This window comes from Fundulus heteroclitus, chromosome 8 (assembly GCF_011125445.2).
Source record: "Fundulus heteroclitus isolate FHET01 chromosome 8, MU-UCD_Fhet_4.1, whole genome shotgun sequence".
In the NCBI taxonomy this organism is placed as follows: Eukaryota; Metazoa; Chordata; class Actinopteri; order Cyprinodontiformes; family Fundulidae; genus Fundulus; species Fundulus heteroclitus.
Window position 1 is genome coordinate 26,524,495 of NC_046368.1, and position 20,289 is coordinate 26,544,783.

Genomic DNA, 20,289 nt, shown 5'->3' on the forward strand with positions numbered 1-20,289 from the left:
GAAATACATAAACTTTAAAGAAAGCAATTCATAAATACAAATAAAAAAACTCAAACTTTTCTCGCTCATTAATCTGGCATTTAGCAAATAGAAATAAATGTTATAACCCCAAGTGACTTAAAACAGGGGGTGTTTAATTTATAAAGTGTATCTGGTTGCAGCTGTATTATCAGATAGAACTCCTATCGCTCTCACCCTGACTAAAATAGTAATTTTCAAACTTGATACTTAGTTATCATTTAAATAATGAGAAAAATATACAGGATTGCATTATTGATTGAATAAAGTTATTACAGAGATAAGCATATAGGCCAAATTAGGTTTCCCAGTGAAAAAAACGTAATATTTCTTGGAAAAGCTCAGGTTTTCATACAGGGTAAAATAAATCATGTTACATACCTTACTGTGACTGCTGTCACCATATTTCCCCATGAGGTTTACACGGTGGCAGTTTTTATACCAGAAGGCACCTTTGTAGGACAAGGCGCAGTTGGTCACAGCAATGTCATTATCATTGTCATAAGTAGAGAAGGGACGGCCCTGATGGTAGGACATGGAGTCGCCTGGTAACACATGAAATAGAAGAGGTTAATAACTGGTTTCACTGTTTCAGCTAAAAAGGCATGATTTGTTCAAAATATTTATTTCAATGGAGCTAAACATGCTTGGAAATATTGAAATGAAGACTTAAATGGGAATGTTGCTAACGCTGGCACCAATGCATAATTCAGAGGCTCTAATTCACTAACTCATGGCATTAGCTTCCCTATTTTTGTCCTTCTTTTGTGTCCAATGTTGACTGTGTTTAAGCATCTAATTCACGAGGTAAACAGCATTAATGATATGTTGGTGCACACTTGGCCATCAAGAAATAGTTGTTTGGAAAAGGGTCTTAGTTGAAGTCCCCAGTACTATTGGTTAAAATGAGCTTCAGCTGAAGGATTTGGTCTGACATCAAACCATCAGTTCTTTAAATCAAATTTTCTCCATAACTTGTCCCGTCAGTATTGAAGGAATTACAACTGGAACGTTGGCAAAAACCTAAAGTCCACAAAGAAGAACAGAAAATGTGTCCATCTTCTTTGATCCAGCCTGACCTTTTGCAATATTCGCCCACCCTACCTCGGTGCCAAAGTAATCACATCAATTTACAGCAGTTCCTCTAAAACCAATCATTTTAATTATTTTATTATTACATTTTTTGAAGAAGTCCTGTTATTGTTTAGTGTGAGATTTTTAATAACAGATGTGTATCTTCCTAAATGGAAGTTGTTAGCTAAAACACAAATGGCCTGATCTTTAAAATGTCTGCGTGTATTAAAACACGTGCAAACTAATTAGCGTGTACAAAGCTGATCTTCATACCAGGTGCACAGCAAGCTGACAAACCAGAAGCTTTGTTTCCTTTATTTTTTATAATAATTGATACTGTCTTTAAAAAAAGAATAAGGCAAGTAGCAGAAGTTCTCCATTCATTAAAAAAAAAAAACGGTTTTGTGCGTCCTGGGTGTCTGGAGAGATTAGAAACTGAAACATTACTTAGAACTTTGTCTTTACCCATTAAAATGGGGCATACTGAATTGGTTTTGGCCTGTTTTATCCATTGTGGATGCAATCTTTGAAGAACAGGACCAAAAACTTTGTTTTTTTCTGCCCACGCAATTATTGCGCCTTATTTGGAATCTTTGAAGATCAGGCCCAAGGTGTTTCCCTTTTACTAGCCCTGTATTTGTGCCTTTGCTTTAATATTAGAAGGGCCACAGCCATGAGGCAACATTTTACTCAAAAACGGAATTAGGCAAACCAGTTCATTAAAATAGGCTCAATAGAGCAAAGGGGTTTAAAAAAAAGTTCTTGTTTTTGTTGCTAGATCAATGAAGTGGAAAACAGTTGACCCAAAAATCTTATTTTATTGGGAAAAACGTCTGAGAGCCTTTCTCTGACCTACAATAATTTTCCGTTAACTTTTTTCATTTTAAGTAAGTAAAAATTAAATGTTTGCTTATTGCTGGGCAAGTAAAGAACATAATTGCCAATGAAATTATTTCTAATTTTTAATTGGAAAAAGACAAAAAAACAAACTTAAGGACTGTTGAGAGCTTTCAATCTGGCGATTTTGTCCATGGTGCAAAACGTTTGGACTCCTATGAATTAAGCAATCCATTGTATATGGTGGATATTTAAAGTTCAGTTCACCTTCGTACAGTCACATACCTGCTGTTCCACTGTAGGCTCCCAAGTAGATTTTGTATCGTGCTCTCGGCTCTGCAATTGTGAACTTGTCATACAGCGCGTGGGCTGATTCTCCGTTATCTCTCAAGTCCACCCTCAGCTCGTAATGTCCCAGAGACGTGATTTTATGGAGGGGTGAGAGACCTATAGGCCAGGTTTAAAGAGTGTCTCAGAAGGGGTATGAGCGAGAGAGAGAGACAGTTAATGATGCCAGAAGAGGAGTTCTCTTACCCAGCCAGAACTCATCATTCATGTTCCCGAAGCCAGCTGTGTAGTTCTTCCAGTTCCTGAAGAATTCCAGCTTTCCGTTCTGGCGCCTGAGGAAAACCTGCAGAGTACTGGATTTCATGAGTGTCACAACAACAGCTAAGGTCTCCGTGGGCCTCTCTATCATATATCATCAGAAAAACAGGTGGTGCGTAGCGGCTGGCCCGTACTGGCGTGATCTGAAACGTGCTTCCTCACCATCCATCCTCCGCCATCCGTGGTCATGTCGCAGTAAACCTGGAGAGCCTGGCTCTCCTCCCCTCCTATGTAGATTTTGTACAGGCCAGAGGTGGTCTGCCCGTTCAACAGAATCTGAGCACAGTCTCGAGGGCGAGCGTGCAACTGTCCAACTGGAACACCGCATGTTAGAAAGACACCAAGGACACAGGCACTTTACTGTTGTTGTCTTCATGGTTGTGAGAGAAAATAATTCACCCTAAAATATATAGGAATGGGAATGACTTTAGAAAAGAAAATACATTTTTTTTCCCACAAGAGTTGTGTGGGGAAGAGGAAAAATTAGTAATTTGCTTTAGATTGGATTAGCAATAGAAACACATCTGGAATGTGTAATCAGAGCCTTCAATGCTGACAGAATCCCATTAAGCCATGAGCCGTTTATTGTTTTTCTTTGGGATGGATACGAATACTGAGAGATTTGTGGTTTTAAATGATTTTACCCTTACTGGTGGTGAAGGTGGTGGTGACGTAGTGGCTCCTCTGAGCTCCATAGATGGCCTGGAGGCGAACGACGTACTCTGTGGAGCCAGTTAGCTGATACATGCTGTAGGAGGACGCTGTGGGGCTTAGCATCACCTGCAATGATCAAAGACAAAATGAACAACAATTTGTAGGCGCAGTTGTGGCCAAATGTTTTCAGATTTGGGGTTTCCTGGCTGTAAAAAAAAAAAAAAATAGAAAGGTTTGATCCTTGAGCCACCTATGGGCTGCTTTCACACCGGGGGAATTTGGAGGAGGAGGGAAGGCAGAACCACATTTGTTTGGTTTGGTTCGCTTTCACGCCGCATTTTTTCAAAACGGATCCAACCCTCCCAAACTTTGACACACTGTCACGACAGCTGCCAGCTTGGAGAGTTATCTGACGAAGCAGCCCAGAATGAGCATGAAGCAAGGCAGCGAGCGAAAAGGGTTTAAATGCTTTCAGATGACATATTTATTTCCAAGTCCTTTAAAAATGCTTTTAACGTGCTTAGAGAGAACAGGGTCCTAGAGAGCCGAGACCAGGCATGTCCAGAGTGCAGCCCAGGTTTGGCTGACCGGCATAAGTGACTGGTGCAGATAGTGACTTTTCATTTTTAATTAGGGCAAAATTATTATAGATAAGCTTAAATCTTACAATAGAATGGTGAACTGAATGTTAGGTACAACTAAAAAAAAAACGTCTTTGATAACAATTTGCTTTAATTTCATGATACATCTATTTAACAACTTTTGATCCAATGCACACTTTGGCGCATTCAAATCTGTTTGGAACTCATTTATTAAAATTGGCAAAATAAAGATAGTCTAATGTGTTTATATAGAATTATCATATTTTGTACAGCAAGTAAAAAAAAAAAAAATCACAACTGTTTGATTAAATTCTTTATTTTCATTCAGTTTTTGGCCCTCAAGTGATTTTGACAGCCCGAGCTGAAAGTTTTGGACTCGAGAGATTCTGCAATGGATTCTAGGCAGATGGAGCCACATACTGAAAATACCTCTGTCCCAGTTATGTCTGCTCTCATGGGATCATGGGATGGTAGATGTTCTGTGAGCAAAGTAAGCAACGACTCGCAGTCTTTTGACTGATAAAGCTTCACTGGTTGTATTCCAGTAATTGCTTTCTAGATGATAATGTCCAGTGGTTTAGTCCTCTGGTGGACAGAGGAGGGTTCTCATGTGAAAGACAGCATTTAGTAAAAACTTTGAGATTTATTATAAATTAAACAGCACCACGGTAGACTGAGTCTGACACATGCAGACACTCAGAGGAAGCATGCATTCAATGTCACCATCCAGTACTCACATAAAAGCTGCAGAAGTCTTCTCATCGCTTTATAAAAAGATTGAGGAGCAAGTAAAAGAACAGTTTTAATTCAAGTTTCTTCACTAGTTGCTGAATGTGAGACCTTAATGAAAATAAAAAAAATATTTTGCTCAGTATTTTATCCTGCAATTTATAGACTTTGATCTTGAAAGAGAAATTTGCATTGGTTTGGATTTGTCGGGTTTCAAAACAAGTTTTAAGTCACAGAAGGCATTTTGAGGTTTGCTCCGGGCCTCTTGTGTGCTGCAAGAACAGTATCGGGAGCATACTAAGCATGAGCATTATTGTAGATGATACAGCGCAGCTGTCCAAGGGCCAACACTTGAGGACTAACCTTTGAAGCTGTTAGGCGGTCAAAAAATTAAACCGCTTCCTGTATTATTGAGAGCTGTTGGATATAGAATCATGAAACCAAGAGATAGAATGGTCTGCAACTCCTGCACTGGAGTCTCTAAATCAATGTTGTGCCAATGGAGTCAAACGCCTTTGACAGTCTGAGAGAACTGTGTTACTTCCTCTTATTAGAGACTCAAAGTCATCAACCACCTTTGAACCAGAAACCAGATTGAAAACTAGATAAAGTATTATGCCAGGTAAAGTACTCTAACTGCTTTTGATGTGTGGAGGTTTACTTGAAAACAAACCAAGACCCATGTTTTCAGGGGTTCCAGAGTTTTACTCCTTGGGTCACACCAGAGTGCAGATGAGTTGTCCAACACGGCCAAATGAAGTAAACTATTTGAAAGAAACTGGAAATTTCAAAGTGCTCCAAACTGCTTTGGTGTGGAAGCACCCTTAGTTTAGCCCAGTGATTTATTGCTCCATCTCGCTGGAAAAAGCATTGTTCATCAAACTGTGGCTGGATCGTTGGACAAAGGAGCTTAGCATGGATTTGACACCATTCAGTATTTGTTCTATATTTGTGTGTTTTTGGGAAAATAGTGAGTGAGCCAAATCTATTGGACAAGAAGCAACCCCAAACATGAATGATCTCAGGAGGCTTCACTGTCAGCAGACACAGGACGTACGGTAGTATTCACTTTTTTTTCATCAGTACAGTTCTTGTCTCTGATGTCCTAAAGAATCCTTCACAGTTTAATCCTGGTAATTCCCGCAAAATGTCAACGTGTCTGTGATGTTTTTCCTGGAAAAAAGTTGCTTCTTTGCTGGCCCAGCACGATCCAGAGGTGTCCTCCTTTCTGAACCACTCACAACTGCCTGCTGCCATTTGTGATCAGGCTCTGCGCTTTGGTTAACTCCAGCCCTTAGTTGAGACACAGATCTTTCTTGTCTGCCCTAAAGCTTTCGTCACAGTAACCGAACCACTGTCCTTGAAGTTCTTGATGATTTCATAAATGGCTGATCTAGGTTCAGTCCCACTAGCAAAGGTATGTTTATGTGTGAAACCTTTCTGATGCAAAGCGATGATGACAGTACTTGTTTTCTTGAAGATAAATTTGGTTGACAAAAGAAGAAAGATTTCACACAGTAATCCCTTCAGGAACAACCATTCTGATCTTCAGATTAAATCAGATGCACTGTTCTTGTTAAAACTTTCCTCTGCACGTAACCATAAATTTATCAAAATTGTGCAAAAAATATGTTTTTTTGTGATTAAGATCATTTTCTGTAACGTTGAGTCAATGGAAATTGCCAGCATACATAACGGAGACAGTAAAATCGGTAAAAAGGTAAAAATGACTGCAAAAGCGTGACTGGGTACTAATATTTCAAGAAGAATAATGTGGCTTTTTTGTTAATACCGGCTGAAGTAATTTTCCCTCTGGAGACGGGAAGGTGAGCATATAGCCAGTGACTGCAGCAGTGGGGGGTTTCCATGTCAGAGTGGCGCTTTCAGTTTGAACGTCGACAGCCGTCAGGTCGCGAGGAGGGTCCACATCTAAGGAAACACAATCTGGATTTAGTTTTTTGGAAAAGTACCGTGCCCAAAAGCTCTGCATATTTCTTCTTTAGTGTCGTCTGACCTACCTGTGGTAAATTCAGTAACAGTGGACTCACTCCTCTGAGCGTCTTTCATACCATAAACCCCAACGGTGTAGAGAGTTCCTGGAACCAAGGTGTTCATCTGGAATTCTGCTACGTGCCCAGAAACATGCTCCACCACTGGGGACACTGGCGCAAAATTTCAATGAAACCATCTTATCAAAGGGATCAGACTGACATACCAATCAGGAAGGGTTTTAGCAGATTTTTGAGTGAGAAAAGCACCTGTATCAGCACTGTAGGTGATGACGTAGCCATCAACAGTGGCTACGGACGGCTGCCACTTCAGCAGAGCTGATGTGTCTGTGACATTGACTGCAGTCAGACCCCGGGGACTGTCCAAAGCTGGAGGACACAGTGTTTTTCCTTAAAATATAGTTTAACGTCTGAATAAAGATGGGAAGTTTTGTATGAGAAGAGAAACAAAAGCCAACCTGTGGTTACAGTGCCTGTGCTGGGCTCGCTTTCCCCCAGACCCTTCAGGGAACTCACGGTTACTTGGTAGGTCTTTCCAGGAAACATATTGACCAGCAGCATCTCAGACACGCTCCCATCTGCCGTCACAATCAATGGGCTTCCTGGGAAAGAGCGAGAACAAACAAACTCAGTGCAGAAAAACAACCGTGGTGCTATGGTGACAGATCACATTGTCTTTATTATTTGCACTCCACCCCCCCTATATGTGATCCTCCTCACTTAAAAGTCTATTGCTGAACAGTAGAAAAGCTGCTCTTACAAACTGTGTTGCATCATTGTGCACAGTAGATATGTTGGATGAGATACAATTTACTGCTCCTAATATCAATCTAAACTGATAAAAATGATAAAACTGGGTTTAAAAATATATTCCAAGCCACTTGGGTTTGAAACTATATGACAATCTGTCCAAACACTAAAAACATTAAAGAACAATATTCAGATTATCAAGCTCATAGTAGCGTGAGATAATTATTAGAATAATTTGGGCAGTTCTATGTTGTGCAATCACCCATGGAGGATAAAATCAGACTGTAAGTTTAAAACCACTGAAATGTGAGACTTTTACAGGCCCCCAGGGGACTACCCATCACAGCAGGGGGTGCCAACACTGCTATGTACCAAGCACCCTAGGATTTATCCTTCTACTTGCACATGGACCCTCTAGGAGAGGAGTCCTCCACTCATGCACATATGCAGGTTGGATTGAAGCTAAGTCTGCAGTCTGTCTTCTGCACAATCAAATGGTGACGTAATGAATCAGCCCCTATACCAAAACCAGCCTTGTGATTTTTCTCAGTTGTTGCAGGAGAGCTGAGGCGCAGGCAGAGAGCCCATGCTGCATTAACCCAACAAGCTAATGACCGATCGCTACACCGCCCTCTAGCTGCCTGGGGGAAATAATCGCATCAATAAAATCAAGGTAATCATACTTTAAAATGTTATTTTCGGGAATAATGTTTTGTTTAACTCAGGATTTGCATTGTGAATGGGTTTAAACACATATCAAATGTTGTTTTAAATTAGTTAAGCTAATTTAACCTCATTCCATATTTTTTAAGATGAACATTGGCTCTCTAACTTGGATCTGCAGTGAACCAGGATTCACTGAATCATTCTCATGATGGTTTTCAACCATCTTATTTGTCCTTTCGATTCTTTTATATGTACATAGTTCCTTAGCTCCTTTTATCTTAATTTTGCTTAATAGCTTAGTTAAGTTTTTCTAGCCTAGTAGAGGGAATTTGTTGATTGAAATATAATGCTAATTCAGATAAACATCATTCTATAGTGGTGTTCTCTGGATGTTAATTTATTTCTATTAATAAATGCTTGTACTCATTTATTCCATATGTGTGTAGAGTTTGCTGATAAAAGAACGCCAGTCAAATTTTAAAAAGTATTTAAACACAGATTCTATTAAACCTTAGGTTTTAACGAACCACAATAACCAGATGCTGAAAAACACATTAAATATATATGAATTTAACACAAACGTAAGAACAATTTTGCTTACTTATGTATCATTGGACAGCCTGCTTATTACCCTTTATATGATATAGGGGAAACTTTTCTCTGTCAGCCTAGTCTGCTTTTGGCTCACTGGCTCACACTGGCATCAACTCAGAAAGGAGGTCCTGGATTCCAAACCAGGGCCTTTCTTCATGGAGCTAAATGGTTTTCCCAGCATCCTCTTTTGTACTCCAGCCTCAGTATAAAACTATTGGTCTAATTAGTCTCACTGCGCTAATATAAATACTGGTGAAAAATCTACACCAATTAGTTTATGTTATTTACCCCATCCACATCTCAGAAGAATATTGGCGTTCTGATTTCTGCAAAAGAACAATCAGCTGTAAAAACAAATAAGCTAAACCTCTAAGTTGAACTGAAGAGCTTATAGGATTTTTAATGTTTAAAAACAAGTACGTTGAAAATATGAAGTTTTCTCTTCCATCCATCCAGCCGTTGCCTGTTCTTAGTTATCTGTACAGGGTTGTGTGGGGGCTGGTGCCTAGCTCCAGCAGTCATTTTGTGAGAGGCAGGGTGCACCCTGGACAGGTCGGCAGTCTGTCACAGGGCAACACAGAGACACGTGGGACAAATAGTCATTTACCCAACCTAAGGGCAATTTGGAGAGACTAATTGACCCAACAGTCATGTTTTTGGACTGTGGAAGGTAAAATCCTCGACCTCAAAAGACAGATCCATGGCAATACCACCAGATGCCGCCCTGGTCACGCCATGTTTCAGCATGTCACTTTCCCTTGTCCTGACCGCAGCCCCGAGCCTCGCTTAGCCCTCAACGCTCATCCCCACACTTGGTGTCCCACTATAAACTGCTCAACGGCAAGAAGTCTTCACATCAAACTGTTTTATATGTGACACAGAGTTTGATACACTGAGCTGCTCCAAGCATGCAGCAGCAAGGACGCGCAACATCGCAGTTCCTTCCTGTGAAAACTGACATGTGTGCAGTAGGTGCTTCAACTAGCTGATCAAAGATTTTACCATCCCTTCCCCCACTTTTTCCCACTGGCAGAAAGTGTAGAATTTGTAGGAATTAGTCACAAGAAATATAGGCAACGGGTCGAGTACGAAGGGTAAAACGTCCACAGAGAGTAAGAACGGAGTCCGTGCGGTATGTGGAAACCTTTAGTCGTGTCTCTTGGAACCGCCCACTACACTTTGATGGTATTTCAAAATGTGTTGGTATATTCCTTTATATTGGGGTGACTTGCGCTTTTAAGGTATAGTGGACATGTTTTCCGGAAATGTAGGTAAGAAACACCAAGTTTTGAATAACTGCGCTAGACCATCTTACCTGCTTTTCTGCTTCTCAGGGGAATCATGTGAAAAAAATCTCCCAAATACATTACAGTCTTATTTCTGAGGCCATCCTTTTTTCCTCTTAAACTTGTAAGACAGTTTGCGACTCTTAGCCATTTTCAAAGTATATGTTGAGAGCACTGGAGCTACAATGAACGCCTCAAACCAAAGCTAATCGGATACACAAACACTAGAAGTGAGCATGTGCAGCCAGCAAAGAGAAACTAAGGCTCCATCTGAATACCCTTAATAATAGCTCCTAACTCCTGTTCTTTGACCTTTCATGGGTCAACAGTTAGACCTCCATCATGGGGAGGAAAGCAGCTTTGGACTATTGTGTCGATTTCAGACACCCTTTAAAAGCATACTATGCAACATTTTTTAGTTAATTAATGTGTTCCATACCGTTTTGGATGATTAAATGAGTCATTTCAGGTCGAACAAAGGTTTTCTCGGCCGCCCTGGTGGTCTGTGGGGGAAATACCGCACTTGCAATTGCAAGAGCCCTCGGCCCGCACCCACAGGCTCAGAAGTCTCGTGCATCGCGAGAGTCGGTCTTGCTTTACGGCGAGAACTGCTACACACCCCCAGTGAAAGGCATGCTTGTTGCTAGATTTGTGCAGTTATTATGGCGGAACCAGCGAGAAAACAGCAAAAGCTCTTGTCGGAGCAGGCAAGAACGAGCAAAAAGGCTCTGGACAGAGAGAGGAGTCGTACACGGGTGAACATCGGGCAAGCTTTTTCCGAATGGCAAGAGCTAAAAGAAAAAGAAGGCTGCAAGGCTGACGCGGACCTCGCGTTTCTGCTGATGCGATTGTAAGTAACATTGGAATGGTTACTCTCTCTGTGTGCATGTTCATACTTTCACTGTGTTAGTCATTGTTTGTACTGCCGTTTTTTCGACTTTTCGTTGCGTTCGCCTGTCTGCTAAGCTCAAAACAACTGCGCCTGGCTTGACGGAGAAACCAGAACAGCTGAGCATCTTTACGACAGTGCACTTTTACTTTCGCCCTCTGGGGGGAGCCTCAGAGAGCTTCCCGGTTGCATAGTATACCTTTAACTCCGGTGTCATTACATGACAGAAAAGGACATGGATGATGTGATTCAAATCCGTGCCTACTGCCTTCAAAAAAAGTTAACTACAAAGTGCTCTTTCTCTTGTCCTTGGTCATTTTCGTGGATTTCAGTGAGGTGGGCTTTGCTGATGCGTCATGTCAAGCAGAGGATTGTGTCAAGCAGAGATAGTTCCCTATAGCTCCATAGTGCTGGTAAGGGACGTTGCAAGCTAAACTAGCCGTAAAAGGAAGCAAAAAGGCTCCTTTTCATACCTCCTTTGTTACTGACTGCACTATTCGGACAGCACTGATCAAGGTAACCGCTGATACACTTCTGCTTTGTCTAAAGAGTCCTCACCCAATAGACGAATTTGGATGGACTCTAACAAGGGATCACCCCAGAACTCGAAGCTGATAAACATTGTCCACTATACCATAGAGTGTGGTATTTTGTTTTTGACTCATGGGTGTGATGGAACTAGTTCTGACAATGTGATGACATTTTGACTGTACATTTGTGCATAAATAACACTAACTACCACTGTAAACACCTTTAATCAGCAGAGCAATGGAAGAACCCTGACTTCGCTATTACCTCCTTCAAAGGGCACATAGGTGATTCTATAGTTATCCACTGGAGAGCGTGGAACGGACCAGTGAACTACAGCTGTGGAGTCGGTCACCTCGGTGAAATGCAGTCCTCTCGGAGCACTCAGACCTAGCAGAGTGCAAAAGCAAATGCACAAACATGAAAAAGGTGAATCACGGTGAAAAGAATATCACGAACCCATCAGACCTATTTCCATTTGACATTTTTGGCTTAAACCAGAAAATAAGAGATGATTAGTGGAATTCTTGTAACGTTGTACTAAAAGCACGCTAGGAAAGAAATGAAAGTTAGTCTAAAATGTAACACTTTGCAGCATTTTTCATATACCTGTCTGAGCAACCCCTGTTATAGGTTGGGAACGCTGGTCCACTGTGAGGCCATAAAGCTCAATTTCATACTCAGTGCCACTCATGAGCCCAGTTATGACCTTTGTCCTCTCACTGCCATGCACTTTGTACTCCTTTGGATGAGCTAATCTTTTACTGTCTCTTATTTTGATAACAAATCTGTCAAACTGGTCCTCGTTGGCTGTCCACGACAGGCGGAAACCGTCGGCTGTGATGTCCGAGATGAAGAGATGCTCCACCTCTGGCTCTGCCTCTGGTTAGACAAGGAAACAGGAGCGGAGCAGTGGATTTTGGCAACAGTGATCAGATATCAGGAAAAAAAGAAGGTTCATTTTCCAGCCTGCTAAAATATCCGTTAGTGTCAATCAGTCCGAGGACGGCTCAGAAAAGACATAAGAGAATGAGAAGAATTTTTGTAGTTGTTTATTTATGTCAGTGTGTCGTTTGAGATGAGCTCCCCATGCATCTTCAAGCCCAAACCGGATGCATTCAGTGCATTGTAAGGATAATGAGACAAACAATTTATTTGAAAAATGAAATCAACAGACATTTCATGCTCAGACCATCTGTTGATTTATCAGTGTTTTCCCACATAAATAAATTTGGTTTTAATCTATAAAACTGCAGCAGAGGTCAACAGCATATAGAGCGATGCTAAGTTGTGACAACTGATATTTGTTCATGAATTTACAATGTGAAGGAAAACACCTGACAAAATATGAAAGCAAACAACTATGCTCGCTCATATTTTGAAGTGAAGAAGAAACCGAAGGGAGCTCCGTGTCTCTTCTTTTTGAGGATGCAGCTGCATACACTTGGAATAAAAGCAAGGTGAGGTTTTCTCTAAAGTCATGGTTGCATCATAAACGAGAGCTGGAGGTAAGAAAAGAATGAAAGTGAAGATTCACCATTAAAAACATGTGCACGCCTGATTAACATCTTCCGACACGGGTAAAAAAAAGTTACAGGTGCTCACATTTCCCACTGGTTCATTTTAAGGAGGTTGTACGTTGAACTCAGATTAGAGCAAAAGACCAAATAAATAAATCAGATCATTTACTGAAAGTGACCTTTAAAACTGTTCAAAAACTGAAATAACATAGGTATCAGAAAAAGAAAAGACTAAAAGTGTTAAATGAAGGACTAATTAGTGAACTGCCCGACTGTTCTTGATCACTTTAACTATTCGTTGAGGCATGGTTGATGCGAGTGCTTCCAGTAAGCTGCTGCGAGCATTACTCCATGCAGTGATGCCATCTTCTGGTGTTCTGGTTGCAGTCAGGATCATTAAGGCCCTGGGCCTTGATTTGGGATAAGGATTTTACTTTATCCCACCAGATCCTCCAGCTCAGAGCATGTGAAACTGTACTACATGCTGCACTTGCATTTTTTATCCCAGCCATCCTAGGATCTATTAAGAAATGTTAAGATGACTGTCTTACGGTTTCTAACGTCTGCAGCAAAGAAGCTTTGCAAGAGGCTTTGCTGCACCCATGTTCATAGACAGAAACATTTTATTGCTTTGTCATCAGGGGGTTAATATATTAGGAAAGCATGACGGAAAATGGCATGAAGCCTATCAGCTTTGGTGAGCTGATGAACATCCTTTTCAAATGAGCTTAAATGCAGTTTTGCAAATTCAAATTTGCATTTATTAATTATTTTTGTCTTTTATTCCTTTTTCTTCTTATTGCAATTAAAGCTATACTTACAACCTCGTTATAATCCACAGGTGTGAAATGTGAGCCCTCGGAATTCATTTCATGGTCCAAAGATTTTAACCAAGGGTGTATTTATCTAGATCTACGCATCGTGTTACAACAGTAAAACCTCCTAACTGGGTCTCGAGATTTAACTGCTTTAGATGGGCACATAGAGCAGCTGCAGCAAAACAAGAAACAGAAGTGTTTAGTGAAACGAGGGCCCTCTCAGCGCACTGTAAGCGGTACCTGTCACAGCCACTGTAGTCAGGGGCCGAGAGAGAAGGCCAGACTCAGACACCCCGGTTAGCTTGACCTCATAGCCAATGCCGGTGATGAGGCCCCAGATGTCCAGGTGACTCTGGTCTCCTGGCACGGTGAACTCCTGAGGCTCCAACAGCCAGCCTGAGTCTGTCACCACTATGCGAAAGTGGCTAAAACTGCCACCAGAGGGGGATAAATCCTCCAGCGGCTGCGGCTCCTGCCTCACTTCCCAGGACACTCTGAAACCGTAGGGGGTTACGTTGGATATGGTCAAGTTTTCCACTTTAGGTAAAGGAGCTGGGAAGGAAGGTAGGCAGGGGGGAGGGTTTGATTGGAGGGGATATGACATTTCATTTAGGAAGTATGATGTATGCAGTGGTTGCAAAAGCAAATACATAGTATCTATACTTATGTATCTAGAAAGCCTGAGGATCAAATTCCTATATTTATAGCTGATCTATACACTAAAAACAGTTGTGTTATTTAGTTTTAAAGGAGTGCTTAAGGCTTTTATTAAAATTTACATCTAGACGTATACATATAAAACAGTGTCATCTGCAGCATCCATATAAAAGACAAAACTATGAGGCCAAAGCAATCTAGAAGGGGATGACCATCAGAGGTGGGACCTACAGCTATATCACAATTCAATATGTATTTGCACACTCACTCAGCCTTCATGATGGCAGTAAATGACACCTGAAGTCAATATCTATTAGAAAGAAACTGAGAAAATAATTCACTGGCGTTGATGGACGCCTGTTTGGCTCTTAGTGCATCTTAGGATTCAACCAAACTTCAGAAAAGATCCTTAAAGTAAGGGGTATCAGTAAACCACGCAGTACCTGTGAGAGCATGGACGAATACAGAGGGAGTGCGACGTCCATGAGAAATACCGTACACCTCAACGTTATAGCCCGTATCATCCATCAGGTTAGGGACTGTAATGTTACGGGCTTCACCAGGTAGCCTGAACTCCAGCGTATCAGACTGCTGCTCCGAGTCACTGACTTGGATAACGAAGCTGTCAAAGTGGCCTGACAATGTGTTCCAAAACAAGCTGATGTGATGGGGGCTAGCGGAAGAAGCAACTATCGTCCCCAACTGCGGGACCTCCTCTGAACAAGGGGAAAAATGGGACGTTTGAGTTACTTCGTCCTGAGCACACATGCTTTTCTGATACATGCAGTGTTACTGGGATACCTGTTGTAGCTACAGCCAGGAGAGGCTGTGTATTGTGTCTGCCACCTTCACTGGCATAAAGCTTTATGTCGTAGCTCGTGTTTGCTTTGAGCCCGGCCATTACCGTGGAGCGAACGTCTCCTGGTAGAGCGCGCCCCATCGCCTGCGAGGGCAAAGCCGACTCTCTGACTTCGACTATAAACTTATCAAATTCCTTCTCTCTTGTTCGCCATGACAGAGAGAATCTGTCTGAGGTAATGTTAGAAACAACAAGCTTGGACAAATCGGGCTCCTCAGCTATAAGGGAGAGAAAAAAATATGGTATACATTCAATCAAAAGCTTGTACTTGCCTCGTCTTAAAATGCCATGCCTAAGAAAGTGACTCAACTACTGCTGAACTTAAGGAAATACTACGCAAACATCTTTTGTAAAATACCATCGCTGTTTACCATGATTGTCAATACACTCATTAAAAAAAACTAAGCACACGCCATGATTCAGTCTCTTTTAGAATCCAGTTCTCTAGCAAGAACTTGTTGTTTTTATGTGAAGGTCTCTGAAAATAGAAACTTTTTCCTCTCTCTTTGTTGAAACGTTGCTTCCGTTCACTGAAGATTGCTGGTATTCAAAATCTGCATAGTACTCTTTATATTCCTTTGCTACATCTTTACACCTTTCTTTCTCAGGCATCCTTTTGAAGACTGGGTGGAGACTTTTGGATCATAGTCCTGTTGATGACCCAGTCTTAAGCTTACTCGAAGTACTTTGATATACAAGGGAGTGCATGGTTACACTAAATGGCAGCTTGGTGTTGTAAGTGTGGGTGCCCACGGTACCATTCTAACATCATGGCTGCTTCCAGGTTCTTTTAACTTTTCTAAGAAGCTTACAACCATAAACATCCTCTAAGGATGACTCAATTTCAGAGTTTAGTTTTACCACTTATTCTAATACGGAGCAATCATAAGGTTTACAGTCCTTGACTTTTATAACAAAGCCATGCCAGGCATCACCATTCAGTCAAAGAGTGAAGAGTACACTTTACATGCTCTTTTTCTAAGCTGAGATACACTCCTCCAAGGGAGTGGTCTCCTCACATGATGTCTGTAGAAGGAATGTATCATCATGGAGACGTTTATCTGTTTTCCAGCTTGTGTTAATATGGGTGTCTTTGAGCTAACTAAGTGAATGTACGTTTCTAATTCACGGGGAGAGCTGTTCCATTGAGAACTCCACACAGCCTATATCTGATTAGACTAGCTTTGCCATTTAGCAAAAGATTACACAAATTAAACAAACCGGAACAGTGTCCGACCCCTTTGGTTTCACAACAAGCCCAATTCATCGGCCTCCATTATCCTTTTTAACAGATAATAGAAGGTTAATATCTCTACTTAAGGTCAAACCTGACCAAAGATTGTTTAAGAAGACCTGTGTTGCTGAGATGTTGGCTGGCAAACGTTAGACATGCTACCTTATTCTTTTAAGACAAAATCTCCTGGTAACGTACTTATCAAAGACATGGTTATTTAGTTTTGTTTTAAAGTGTTTTTGTACATTTCTCTAAGGACTGCAAGGTTGATCTTAGGGCAAATCACACGTTCCACTTTTGAATAATCCTTTTCAAATGTGGACTTTCTTTCTCATTGTCCAATCATGGACTAAAGATTGGCTAAAATTGCCTTATAACCCTTCCCACATTGCTTGGACTTAGACTTAGACAACTTTATTTGTCCTTATGTATGCACAGAGTGCGTACAGAAGGAAATTTTGTTGCATACAGCTGGTAAATTGCAGTAAAACTAAATTACAGTACAGGGTGCAGCAGTGATTTAAAAGTAAACAATTTAAATGCAGGGCAGAGCAGCAACAATTGTTTCTTTAAAGGAGCAATATGCAAAATTTTATATTTTTTGATAGAAAGCACAAAAATTTATTTTTTGTGAAGAACTAAAGGTATCTTTTTAGATGGACTATGCTATGACGTCACACCCCAGTCTCTTGTTTACAAAGCCAGGGCGGCCGAGCGCGTATGTGCATGTGTACAGCTCCTGTCTAAGATCATGTTCACCTGAAGACAAGCAGGACCTGTTATTACCACAAAAACAACGGTCTTTGGTAAAAAAAGATGTCGGGAAAGAGACAAAACGAGAATTAACAATGGCCTCGCGTTTCAAAGGTGGAGAGCATTGCGAAAGCAGAAGCAGCTGCAGTTTGACTGGGAGCTAATTTTTCCTCTCAGGTGATACAGCACAAAGTCAAATGCTGTTTTTTTATTTATTTTTTATCTTCTTGGTGTTAGTCTTGTTAGACTTGTGTCACTATATTGATGAAATTCTATGTGATGCTACAATTGTGGCATGTGGGTGAATTGTTGGAGTTTGATCAGTAGCGGCCAGGCTGTGAGGCGAGTAGCCCAGCTTACCCAGTTAGCATTGTTAAATGCAGCCCAGTGGGCTTGTGAGCTGCCCACCGTGATCTTTGCGTACATTCAGGGCATTGTTTTTTTTTTTACAAAAAATTAAAATTGAAGCGGATAACTAGTCTGGTGCTTAGATTCTGGAGGTAGAGAGAGGTGTGGCTTGCCACACAAATTGTGTTGTTTTGCATACAGCGCTTAAGAGCACACCTAGTGGCAACATTTTGATTATTGCTCCTTTAAGGTGATTGCTGATCTCTGTTGACTTTGGCATTATAACACACTACTGTATGTTCAAGAATACCAAACTGCCAGAATGACTCACCCATATACTGGTGATCACACTTTAAGATGATTAGTTAATCATTTTTAAAAGTCCGTTTTAAAAGCAGCGTTTCCCACTTAAAGAAAGCAGCAAGGGTGTACTTAGTTTTTCGCATGGCTGTTTTGACAGTCATGGAAACGTTCTTTTTTTTATTTCGATACTAAGGCAAAAAAAAAAAGAAAATAACAAACTTTCTGTTATATTTTTAAGAACATAAAGTTAAAGTACCTGTTGATGCAACAATACTGACAGCTCCTGTGCGAGATCCCTTGTAGTTCCCATAGAGGTAGGCTATGTAATCAGTGCTGGGCCTGAGCCCTGTGACATCCTGGGACGATATGTTATTAGATATGTTATACTCCTTTTGCTCCGTGAGCCAGTCTGAGTCAATTATCTCCAGGACAAAACCATCAAACTGCCTTTCAGTGCTGTTCCAGTGGATCGTAAAGCTTTCGGATGTTAAGTTTGAGACATACAGTTTGCCAACCACTGGCTGAATAACTGAAGAAAGAAACCACAGTTAGAAATGTGTCAGTCATTCTGTAAATATATATATTAGAATTGCATCTGCTGAGGTGTTATTAGCAAATGCCTCTATTGACTCGTTGTTAAAAGCAAACAAAGGTGTACAGAAGGCTCACCATCAGCAAAAAGTAACACCTGATAGCGGGAGCAGCTAAATAAATGTTTAAATACATGCATATGTCTGCACAGATGCTAACTGAAGATTCAGCACCACCAGTTAAGCTGCGTATTAAATTGAACATAAAATACACCTATTTGCTCTTTTGAAAAGGATTAATACTTAGCATCAATTCATGTCTGGATAAGTACTTTAAAAAGCCATCGCTTACATCGAAAATGACAGCCCTGAAAGTTGAACTGGATCATTTTGTTTTTCTTTCTTAGTTAAGAAGGAAGAGTTAATGCCTCTAAAGTACTACTTGATCATGCGGTACATCGTTTATGTTGTGCAACATGCAGAATAAATGTTCCAGCTATTGTCAATATCTATATTTCACATGCAGTGATGCAGGTAGACGATTTAGTGCCAACATGCACCTGGTATAAAAAAAAAAATGTGGCAGCACATGGTCAAAACTTCTTAAGCATTTTTACGTTGATAATAGAAAGAAGTTTAATCATTTGCCACCCAGTGGTTCAAAATGAAAACATTTACTTGGATCTTCTGGCACAGCAGGCAACTATCTCGCTTTCACTCCCACAAACTCACAGAGTTCCAGTTGAGAAGGATACTCACTCATGCCGTGAGCCCCCGAACACACGGGCAAATGATCGCTCAAGGTTAATTAATGGCAAACCGAATGAAGGTTGACGGATGGAATGAAATGGTCACGGCGTCGAGGCAAATCGAGCGGGGGAGGGTGAGTTACTGGTTTTTGCTTTTGCAATCACTGCAGCGCATCAGCGACAGGCCTGACCACGATGCAAGGATGGTAAGGGGAAGAGAACGGGCTTCATGCACTTTGGTAACTGGAGCGGGAGCAGAGGACAAACGTTCGCTTTGTTTCACGATGCGGTTTGAATACCCAGCGGCCTTCCTTTTTTTTCTCAACGAGACAGAAACTGTGGCTTCGGGGTGAAACAGGAAATGCTGGTTAGGATGCAGCAGTCCAATGCCCTGAGGCCTTGGCGTTGGAGAGTTATATCGAAACACATACCAGGCTGTTACGATGGACTCGGTTCATGCAGCCAAGATTTTGCTTTTCATTGTCTGTTGGACATTTAGGTTAAACATTCGGGTGCTAAAAAAAACTTTGGCTGAAGTAGAAAGAATATAATGGAAAACTTGACTGCAACACAGTAAGCTGCAGGTACCTGTTGTGGCTTCACTGTACTGGGGTTCTAGGAAGGAACCCTGATGCATCCCATACAAGCCAACCATGTAGTTGGTATTGGGATTCAGTCCAGAGATGACCAGGCTCGAGGCGTCTCCAGACAGAGTGAGGTTCTGTCTCTCTGCAAAATCCTCCATGTTTGTTACCTCAATGACAAAGCTGTCAAAGTCCCCCCCTGAGGGGCTCCAGGATGCTGTGAAACTGTCCCATGTAATGTCAGAAAGGACGAGGGTCCCTAGCGTTGGCTCCAGCCCCGCTGGTAGACAGACAAATCAAATTGGGATCAGTTGGGGTTGTAAAAAAGATCATTCGTTGTTTTCATTATAAATCCTGTTGTAAAATGCAGATAGACAGCTACAGTCATGTGAAAAAATTAGGACCACCCATTAATTATCAAGACTTCAAGAGAGATGCTTACGTGTGAATGTCTAATCTTGTGTTCACCTATTATAGAAAAGAATGTGATTTGATTACAGGTAATTAATGAAAATGTGGCTCGGTTTACTTATTAAATAAAAGATATCAACAAGGATGAGTATTCTAACTAAAGTTAGGACAACCTTAAAGCTAGTGCTACACTCTTTAGCATGAAATAACTTTACTGAGTCACTTCTTGTAGCCATCTACCAGTCTCTGACGTTTTTATGAGGAAGGTTTGCTGCTTTTAT

General features: G+C 41.1%; 1 protein-coding gene across 1 annotated transcript in view; it reads right to left on the bottom strand.

The window, feature by feature from the left end:
* zmp:0000000846 (tenascin) overlaps positions 1-20,289 on the bottom strand; it is a 39,311-nt gene that overhangs the window by 2,500 nt on the left and 16,522 nt on the right. Inside the window, 16 exon segments of the mRNA XM_036140474.1 lie at positions 400-563; positions 2,215-2,376; positions 2,464-2,560; positions 2,698-2,849; positions 3,180-3,315; positions 6,313-6,449; positions 6,539-6,682; positions 6,779-6,898; positions 6,988-7,131; positions 11,510-11,632; positions 11,852-12,124; positions 13,821-14,132; positions 14,681-14,953; positions 15,039-15,314; positions 17,991-18,263; positions 19,602-19,877. Coding sequence (XP_035996367.1) covers positions 400-563; positions 2,215-2,376; positions 2,464-2,560; positions 2,698-2,849; positions 3,180-3,315; positions 6,313-6,449; positions 6,539-6,682; positions 6,779-6,898; positions 6,988-7,131; positions 11,510-11,632; positions 11,852-12,124; positions 13,821-14,132; positions 14,681-14,953; positions 15,039-15,314; positions 17,991-18,263; positions 19,602-19,877 — 3,062 coding nt within the window.